This window comes from Aspergillus ibericus (genome assembly GCF_003184845.1).
Source record: "Aspergillus ibericus CBS 121593 unplaced genomic scaffold BO80scaffold_56, whole genome shotgun sequence".
Lineage (NCBI taxonomy): Eukaryota > Fungi > Ascomycota > Eurotiomycetes > Eurotiales > Aspergillaceae > Aspergillus > Aspergillus ibericus.
The window spans coordinates 176448-188073 of NW_020292154.1; the positions used below are offsets into that span (position 1 = coordinate 176448).

General features: G+C 16.3%; 1 protein-coding gene across 1 annotated transcript; it reads left to right on the forward strand.

Moving 5' to 3' along the window:
- Positions 1 to 10796: 10796 nt before the first annotated feature.
- BO80DRAFT_316279 (uncharacterized protein) lies at positions 10797 to 10970 on the forward strand (the record flags this gene model as incomplete). The annotated part of the gene is made up of 1 exon (XM_025715076.1): positions 10797 to 10970. A coding segment is annotated over one exon (174 nt), but the record flags the coding sequence as incomplete, so codon positions are not given.
- Between the last annotated feature and the right edge of the window lie 656 nt (positions 10971 to 11626).

The window sequence follows — 11626 nt, forward strand, 5'->3', positions numbered from 1 at the left end:
TCACTTGAATCGCTCAAAAAAGAATAAAATAAATAAATAAAGATTAAGGCTATATTTATGTTCATTTATCTATTAGACTAAATAATCATAAATCAGGCCTAGATTAGGATGCTTTGAAATTAGTAAAATCATGAAATCATTAGAATGTAAGGTAAAATAGGGTAATATAATGTTAAAATAGGATAAAACAAGTTTTCAAGTAAATGTAATCATATTAATTTCATATAAACAGGGAAACACGAGTATTCACTTACTTAGCTGGGAAACCGGCCCGTAAAAGTCAAATTATCAAAGATAGCCGATTCCTGCGGAAATGACCGATTGGCGGTTTGATTAGCCAGTTGGCTTGCTGATTTGGCCAGTTGATGAATAGGGAAATTCCAGCTGACAATATTTATTTTAATTTTATATTTAATCTAATATAGACCTAGAGTGGCAATCGGCTAGGTTAGGTTAGGTTAATAGGAAAATTTATATCTTTTGTTAGGTTAATAGTCAGATTAAGGAAATTTTTATTGTGACGGGCTAAGAAGCCAGATGGACTATGTAAGGTATGATAATCTATAAAGGAATTAAATTTACTGAAGAAAGAACTATCTAATCTATAGACTAATTAGATTTACTTATAGATAACTCTTTCTAGGAGGTTTTTTTATAATATTAGTAAACTCCTTTACTACTTTAGAGATTTCTATTCTCTTTAAAGATTCTTATTTTTTTTATAGATATTATTGGATTAAGATCCAGGACTAAATAAGTTAGAATATAGATATTCTAATTCTAGATAGCTAATAGAGCTTAATTTTTTTTAATTATTATTTTTTTACTATAACGTAGCTAGCCTATTATAGATTTTAAAGGGTTAGGTAAGTAGAATTATATTAGTATTTATAAACTTTAATATTATAGAGTTTAGTTACTAATTTCTATATAAATATAATGTATCTTTTTTATTTAATTAAAAATATTTTTTTATATATATATTTTTCTTAAGATATATTTTTTTTATCTAAGATTTTTTTAATAATATATTTCTTAGTATTATCTTCCGTGATAATAGTTTTTAATTACTAATTAGTTATTTTTTAAATAGATAAAAAGTCTGTGGCAATAGATTAGAGTAAATTAATATAAAATATTAAATAAATTTTAGATAGTATATCTAGTTTATAAATATATATCTTAATTTATTTTAGTACTGTAAACTTTATATTTTATTAATTTAATTTTTTATTAAATTAATTAATTATAATATTTTTTAGATCCAGCTAAACTTTGTTATTTTCTTTATAATAAAAAATAAAATTTTATTAATAGTTAGTATATTATTCTTATATCTCTTATATTACTACTATTATTAAATTAATAATATTTTAAATTTTTTAAAGTTTACTAAAGATAGCCTTAGCTTATTTTTAGAGATTTCTAGTCTAGTGATATTCTAGAACATCTATTTTAATATTTAAATCTAAGAACTTTATATAAAAATTATATTATAAAAAAAATTTACTTCTATTAATGTGGAATCTTAATTATTTAAAACTAGTTATATTATAGATAGTAATTTTTATTAATTAATTTATTATTAATTAATAAAATATTACAAGAAAATTTTAATAATTATAATTTATTATTCTATAGTATTGTCTATTTCAGGATAATAAATAATAAAAAAATATTATTTAATATTTAAAATTTTATATAGAGTCGTTTATAATTTATTTATAAATTAAAAACTGCGGTCCGAAACCACTGATTAAAATATCTTATAATAATTATAAAATATTTAAATAAATATATTTATAAAGTTTTTTATATTTATACTTAGAATAGCCTTAATAATAATATTTTTAATTAATTAATTAATAATAATTATAATATTTCTATAACTTTAAGATTCCAGGAGATCTATTAGAGAATTAATAATAATATTCTATTAAAATTAATTAAAAATTAGTAATAGTTTTAAAAAATTTTATTTATAATTTTTTTAAATATAGTTAGTTCTATAGCTATTGCAGTTGTGGTAGAACTAATAAATATTTTTATTTATATTTAACTAATAATAATAGTGAGTAATTATTTTATAAGTTTAATCTTATTTAAAGTATTTAGTAATCATACTGTTATAAATTTTTTAAATAATTTAGATTTATAAAAATTTTAAGTTAAAGATCTAAACTTATTCTTAAAAGAATAGGTACTGGTTTATATCTAATTAATATTTTATAATAGAAATCTTTAGTTTCAATCATTTAGGAAATTTAGGTTTATTTTTAATTATTATTTTCTAATATTTTTTTAAATCTTTATTAATTTCTTTAACTTTTTTTATAGATTATCTAATATTAGCTCTACAGGTTCTGGGCTAGTAGGAATCTCTATATTAAAAATTTTTTTAATAAATATTATATAGCTGAGCCTTTTCTTAGATATAGAATAAAATAACTAAATTTTTTAATTTATAAAATGTTCGTCTCTCTCCTTAAATATATCTTGGGACTTTTAAGATAAGATATTAAATTAAATATTTATTATTTTTAGATAGTAATTAATTATAAAATTAAAATAATTTAAAAATTAGATTTAATATATCTATCACTCCGTAAGTTATTATTAGATTATAAAATATTCTAGATTCTAATAATTACTAAGAATTTTAAAATAAAAAAGTATAATAAGCTCTAGCTTTTATTTTTATAGAACTCAGATAATTACTAATAATTCTTTATTATAGATCTAGTAATTATATTTTATAAATAGATTTTTCTTTAAAAAGTATATTATAGAATAGAAATTTTTTTAATTATTTTACTAGAATAGTATTTCTTCTATATATTATCTAGAGAAATTAATTTTTACTAGAGTTTCTTATTTAGAGTTCTAATATATTAGAATAGAAATAGTAATAAAAATCTTCTTAAAGATTTTAAATATTTTCTAGGTTTTTGGTATTCAACTGAACTTAGTATTTTTTTTATAAATTATATTAAAAGTTCTAAGTAAGTCTCTTAGTCCTTTAAAAATTACTAATAAAAGTTAATAAATCCTAGAAAAATTTTAATATTATAGATAGTTTTTAGGATCTCCTAGTTTTATATAATTTAAATTTTAATAAAATTTATATAGATCTTCTTTCCTACTTCAATAATAAACCTTAAGTATTTAGTAATAGTTATTTTAAATTTATATTTATTAATATTTATCTAAAGGCCTGTGTCCTGTAAGTATCTTAGTATTTATTATATTTAAATATAATATTTAATTAAATTTCTATCTATAAAAATAAAGATATTATTAATATAAGTAAAATAAAATTTATTAAAAAATTTCTGTAAAGTCTAGTTAATATATTATTAAAAAATATTTAAATAATTAATAAGCTTAAAAGGGGTTACTAATTATTTAAATAATCTAAAATAAATATAAAATATAATTTTCTATTTATTTTTTTTTTAATTTAGATGTAGTAGAAGGCCTGGATAATATTTAATTTAATATAATTTTAAATCTTTAAAATATATTAAAGGATTTCTTAAATAAGTAACAGGAGATACTAGTTTTTTATTATTATTTAATTTAATATTTAATAGTTTATATAAAAGTATAAACTATTATTAAATTTTAAAATAAATAATATAGGAGCGGCTACTAAAGAGTTACTAATTTATATAAATTTTTTTTCTAGAAGATTAATTAAAGTCTTTTATAATATTAAAAGCTTTAATTAATTTATTTAATAAAAAAAATTTTAAAAGATTTCTTTCTCTTTTCCTCCAATATTTTTAATTATTTTTATAGTATGGTCTATCTCTAGATAATAAAATAATAAAATATTTATTATTATTTTATTAAAAATATTTAAATATTTATAATAAAATTTTAATAGCTTGTTCTTTACTTCCATAAAGTTTTTTAACTAGTTAAACTTATAAAAAGTCTTATTAATATCTATTAGATTTACTATAAATAGTTTTATTAGATTTCTTTTTTTAATTTTTTTAAATATATTATATATTAGCGGAGATTATATATAATATTAAAAAATAATTTTATTTTTATTTATATTATATCTCTATCTCTGTGCTCTGAATATAAAGTATAAAATTTTTAATCTAAAATATTATATTCTAGTATTTTATTTATAGAAATCTTAATATAATATCATATTTATATATACATAGTAGAATATAAAAATATATATATTTTTATAAGTTTTTATTTATATCTAGTAATATCTTTACTAATTTAGTTATATAAATCTTTTTTTTTTAAATTTTTTAATGCTCTGGGGTTTGATAGAAATATATTTTAATTTATTTTTATTTATAAAATTTTAATTAATTATTTTATACAGTGTATAGCTAGTATTAATTAAGATATTTATAAAATAAATTCTATTAACTAATCTTAATATGGAGAAGGTATAATAATTAAATTTTTAAATTTTTTTTTAAATTTTTTATAATTTTCGTTAACTAGTGTATATTTTCCTAGATAATTATTTAAAAAAATTATATTTTTTCTAGAGTTAGAGACTACTAGATAGCTAGATTTTTTAAAGCTTAATTAATCTTATTAACTAGATTATTTTTAAATAGGGCTTGGTAGATTTTATTCTTTAAAATACTTTTTAAATCCTGGAAATATTATAGTAATAAATATAAATATTTAATAATATAGTATTTTAAGGATTTATAGTATATATAGAGTCTTATCTTATAATATTTAGTTAGTATTTTTTTTAATATTTATTAGATTTATTAAATAGGTCCTATACTTACTACTATAAATTTTTAATTTATAGTATTATTTATAATTATTTTCTTAGAGATATTATTTATCTAGATACTAAAATATTTTAATTATTTTTTTTAAAAATTAGTTTATTTCTATAAGCTTATCAGCTACTTATTTAACTTGTTAATAAAAATCTTTAAAATCTAGTTTCTATTTAATATTAATTATTTATTAGTAAATATTATCATTTAAAGCTTAGTATAGAAGATTTTTTTATTTAAATTTTTTTAATTATATTTTTTAGCCTTGATTAGCAGGCTGTTAACTTTTATTAAAAAATTATTAATTATTTAACTTCTTTACTTAAGGATAGATAATTTATTAATAGTTTTTTTCTATCAGGTTAGGTCCTTGTAAATTAACTTAAAATAATCAATTAAAATTATAATTAAGAAAATTAAGATTTCGTGGTTAGTATTTACCTATAGATTAATCTTTATTTTAGTTTTCTTATTTAAAAATATAAATATATATTAGGCCTATTCAACCGGCGTATTCATAAATTATTAATTAATTCTAATCTTTACTTATATATTATTGAGCTAGCTTGGAAATTTATTTTTATTTTTTTTATTAAAATTTATAGAGATTAGTAACTTTAATTTTTTTATATTAATTAAATTTTAAATTAGTACTAGTACTAATATTAATATAAATAAAAATATTATAATAAATACCTAAGGAGACAGGAATTAAATATTAATAATTTATTTAATTTATTTAAAACTGATTTTAATCTTGTTATCTGTTATTGTGTTTTATTAAATAATAATATATTATATTTCTATATTTTAGATTATTAGTTTTTTAATATATTTAACTAACTAGTTAATAATATTAGCTTGGATAATGCATCTATAATAGCTAGAAATATTTATTAATTTATTATAATTATTATATATTATTAATCTATTATCTAATAAATATTTTAAAAAAAAAGTGAATTTAAAACTGTGACAGGCTAAGAAACTAGATAAATTATATAAAATATAATAATTTATAAAGAAATTAAATTTATTAAAAAAAAAACTATCTAATTCATAGACTAGTTAGATTTATTTATAGATAATTCTTTCTAGAAGATTTCTTTATAATATTAGTAAGCTCTTTTATTACTCTAGAGATTTATATTCTCTCTAGAGATTCCTATTTTTTCTATAGGTATTGTCGGATTAAGGTCTAGGACCAGATAGGTTAGAATATAGATGTTCCAATTCCGGATGGCTGACAGGGCCTAGCCCTTTTCATTTATACCTGGCCGCGGTATAGTTTAAAAAGGAATAGTTAACTGTCTTAACTGTTCTTAGTGTTAAAACCTACCTACTATACTTATTTTAGCTATAATATAGTTAAAGTATATTTAGATTAATCTCTATTTATTTTAGTTATTTATACCGCCATCTATAAATATATTAAAGTAAGTATTCTTGACCTTAAAAATTAACTAGATAAAAGAAAAAAATTATTTTTATTTTATCTTTATAGAATTAATCTAAGATCATCGCTTATGTTGGTAAGAATTAGTTTTTTAAATATAAATTAATCTTATAAAATAAAATATTAGTAAAGATATATATTTATAATTTTATTTTAATTATATATTTTTTATAGGATGTCTATATTGCAATAATAATAGACTAAAATTTATAAATCTTTTATAGAAATAATTTCCTATATTAATAATAGTTTATTTACTTTTTTTAAATATTTAAATTACTTTTTAAACATCTATTCTATATTAAAAATACTCTAATTTATTTATATTATAAGATTCCTGTGCTACTTAATTTATTTAAAAATTTATATTTTCTAAAAATTATAGAATATCAAAACTACTCTATATTATAATAGTATATAGAATATAAATAAGATTTATAAAAAACTTCTACAAGACTTTTCTATATTTTTAAAGGCTAAGTATATTTATTCTATCTTATAAATTCTAGTTATTTATTTTATAGAGGATATTCTACTTACTAAATATTTACTATAAAATCTTATCTATAGGTGAGATTTAGTGGGCGTTTTTAACTATATATAAAAATATAATAGATTAGATTTCTTTAAAAGTGTGTGACTGTGTCTTAAAAAAAATAATACTATTTTTATAAAATTTTCTTTTTATCTTTTTTCTCTCTATATTATTTACGTAAGTAGACTTAGTATTATAAATTAAATATAATTATCTAATTTATTTATAAAAAATATTATTAAATTTTCTTTCTTTATATTCTAGATCTTTATAAATTAAAATAATTTATAAATAGAGATTAGTTTCTTAATTTATATTTTTTCTTTTTTTTCAAATCTTGATTTTAAGTATATTATAAAGTATTATAAAATCATTTTATATCTAGTTTTTTAAAAAAAAATTCTTATCTTTTATAAATAGTAGTAAGTAATCTTTTTTCATTAAGTTTATATTTAAGTCTAGAAACCACTATTTTACTTTAATTAGAAAAAGATAGTAATAGTATAAACTAACTTTTAAAAAAATATATTATTTTTAGATAAAATTTTTTATATCTACTGTACTATATACTTATATATTTTATAATATTTAAAGATTAATAACTCGGGAACTAGTTTTATAAATTACTATTTTTATAAGAATTATAAGAAATAAATATTTTTAAATAAATAATTAGATAAATTCTAGCTAAAGAATTTTTACAAATAAATCTATATTTATTATATTCTTTATAGTATTTATCTTAAGATTTTATCTCTAGTTAGAATCCTAGAACTTGTAATAAATTTATTTTTATTAATATTAAAAAATATCTTTAGATTTTTATAGTTTATAATAAAAAAAAGTTCTTTAATTAAATTCTATATTTTCTTATTAACTATTATCTATTATTTTGAACTGTTAAGTATATTTAATTTAAATAAATAATTAATTTTACTATTTTAATATTTTTTAAAAGCCTAATATTCTTTATTATATATAGATTAAAGATTATTTTTTAGAGCTATTAGAAGAGATATATACTTATTTATTATTAAAATTTGTAGATATTAGGTAAATATTAATTATAGTTAATTATTAAACTAGTCTAGATTAAAAAATATTTCTTATTTTAATTAAATATTTTTTTATAAAAAAATAAATTATTATAAAATTTTATAGATTTCTGATTAATGTCTAGATCCTATACTAGTAAAAATCTAGTTAAGATTATCTTAGAAATCCTATAAAAATATAGATTTATTTATTAATTACTAGATATAACTACTAATAATATAAATAATAATAATATAATATTTAATATTATTATATTATAACTCCAGGCTTAGCTTAACCAGGATATCTACTTTTATAATATTTTAATAGACTTTAATTTTATAAAAATTATTTAAAATTAATATTATATTTTTTATCTTATTCATATCATTCTATCACGGTGCAACCTCCCAAGCTGGGAAGAGAGAAATACTGCCAAGACCCACTGCCCAGCACGTGACCCCAGACACAGTTAAAAGCTACCTGTTCTTTAAATCCTATTCATAGTTTTGAGCTACATCTTGTCTATTAATCTATATATAACTTGATTAGTAGCTAGCCTTATATCTAGTTAGAATTCTAGTTATTATTATTATTTAAATCTTACCTATCTACTAGAATTTATTATTTTATTATTCTTGTTTATCTGTATCTTAATATTACATAATTCTTTCTTTAGAATAATAAGCTTATAAAATAACTACCATCCCGTAATCTCTGATTAATTCTAGTAGATTTAATAAATTAATCTAATATATTTCTAAACACTCTAGAGAATGGTATAACTATTATAAATATATTTTTATCTTTACTATGGAGATTACTAGTAAGTAAAATTATTTATAATAAAATCTTAATATATAGAATATAGTAACCGCGTACTAGGCCTAGTAAACTATAAAGATTAATTACTAACTAGTTAGTATTCTAGCTATAAAAAAGATTATTATTAAAAAAAAAGATTAAATTTTAACTAAGTATATTAAAATTATATAAATTATTATACTAGTAATTAGTACTCCTGCTCTAACTCTAGAACTTATTATTAAAAAATTTATAATTATTCTAATAGGAGTGACTGCATTAATTAATCTTGAATTTTTTATTTTTATTTTTTTTTAAATAATTATCTAATTTTAATAAGTTTAAAAGTGATTACTTAGATTTAGACTATTTTACTTTTTAAATTAAAATAAAAATAAATATTAATTATAATTATTATATTACTATCTCTATTTATAAAGCTTATATAATTAGTTGATTGGGTAAGATTTTCTATACTTAAATCTAATTTTTATAGAAGATAGTAATTATATTTTAAATAATTTTATAAATATTCTAGATATACTTGAGTATATTTTTAAAGATTCTAACTATATTTATAATATCTGGTAGGAACTATACTACTTATAATAAAAAAACTATAAATTTACTATATATTTTATTAAATTTAAAAGACTTATCTATAAAGCTTACTTATATTTTAATTCTCTGATAACCACTTTGGAGGATAGTATTAATTAAAAATTTAATATTATATTTCTAAATAATATATTTTTAGAGAGAGATTATTACGATCTAGCCTAGTTCTTATAAAATCTAGATAATTATTAATTAAAATATAAATTTAATCTCTAGAACTATCCATGAAGACTAATTAATATTTAATATATTATACTTATAATTACTAAAAAAGCTCTATAGAAGCTTTTTATAAAAGTTTCTAATTAAAGACTAATTACTTTAGATTATAATCTTATAGATTTATTATCTATTTATTACTTTTCTCTATATTCTAAGATTATCTGGAAGGAAAGGGAAGAATATTTTTATAATTTTAATTAATATTTAATCTATGATTATTTTAAATCTAATATTTTAATCTAATAAATTAATTATATGTCTTGTCTATTTTCACTGAGATAAATCTAGTTTTTTCTTTATTATTAATTATTATTTATATAAACTGAGTCTTTAGTAAAGAAAATCTTAAATTTACTTAATTTAAAGTTTTCTATATTAGTCCTATAATTAAGAATAGTAATATTATTAAAATAACTATATTTTTCTAATTTTAGCGAGTAGTTAAAAAAACTGTACTTAATTTAAATTATTATTAAGAAAATATTATTTTATATATTTATATTTTCTCTGATATTACTGTTAAAGAGCTCTCTATTAAAAAAGAGCTCTAAAGGACTGATTTAATAATTATATTTATTATATTAAATCTAGATAACTAAAGAATTATTATATATATAATATTTAATACCAGCTGCTCAATATCGCGTATTATAAATAAAAACTAAATAAAGATTTATTATTTATTTTTATATTTTTTAAAATATCCTAAGTCCATTATAGAATTTAATAATTAAAAAAATAAAATTAAAATAATTATTTACTATATTTACATGATTCTAAAAATTTATAATTATATAAAAAAAATATTTTATTTTTAATTATCTAGCTAGTTTACTTTCTAATTATACTTAGTCTATTTTAGCTAAAAATTTATAATTTTTAAATAAATTTTATTAAATATATTATTTAATTTATTAGCCCATACTACTATTGGTATTATAATATATTTATTTATTTAATAAAAATTTATATTTTATATAATATTCTAGCACGCGCTTATTTAATATATATTATATTTTTTCTATTTTTAAAAGACTAGAATATATAACTAGTCTTTATTATAGCTTATATAATTTATATATACTGAAATTATCTAATATATATTATTACTGTGGATTAGATTAATACTATCTTATAATTTATTTTTAATATTAAAAATCCTATATTATCTGATGAATTTAAAGATTTTATAGATATTTTTTTGCTTAAAAAAGTAGAAAAGTTTCTTTTTTATTATAATTATAATTATATTATTACTCTGGAAAAGAAAAAAATCTTTCTATTTAATTTTCTATATAATATATTTTAAAATAAATTATAAATTCTCTATAAATAATTACTTAAGAACTTAAAAAAAAGTTTTATTTATTTAAGTTTATTACCTGCTACTTTACTAGTCTTATTCATTAAAAAACCTAGAGGAGAGTTTAGATTCTGTATAAATTATTATATTTTAAATATAATTTTTATTAAAGATTACTACTTGTTTTTACTCGTAAAAAAAATCCTGAATAATCTAAAAGAAATATATTATTTTACTAAAATTAATATTATTAATATCTTTAATAATATTTAAATTACTAAAAGATAGAAGTAGTTAATAATATTTTATATCTATCTTATTCTGTATAAATCGCTAATAATATTTTTTAAATTAATAAAAATTCTAATTATTTTTTAATACTATATTAATAATATATTCTAAAATTATTTAGATATTTTCTATATAGTGTATCTGGATAATATTCTAATCTATAATTATATTTAAATAAAGTATATAGAGTATATTTAACTAGTTCTTATAAAATTATATAAGATTAGATCTTTTATTAAAATATTAAAATATAAGTTTATTATTTCTAAGACTAAGTTTCTAGGTCTAATTATAGGCCGCGATAGATTCTATATAGATCTAGAAAAAATTAAGATTATTATTAAATAGTCTATTCCAGCCTGCATGATAAATATATAAGTTTTTTTAAAATTTAGTAATTTTTATTACTATTTTATTTATAATTTTTTTAAATTTACTACTTCTTTTATATAATTTATAAAAAAAAATATTTTTTTTATCTAGACTTCCGCATATTAAAATATTTTAAATTATTTAAAAAAAACTTTTATAGAAATTCTAGTATTTTAACTATTTAATTAGACCTGAGAAGTAATATTAAA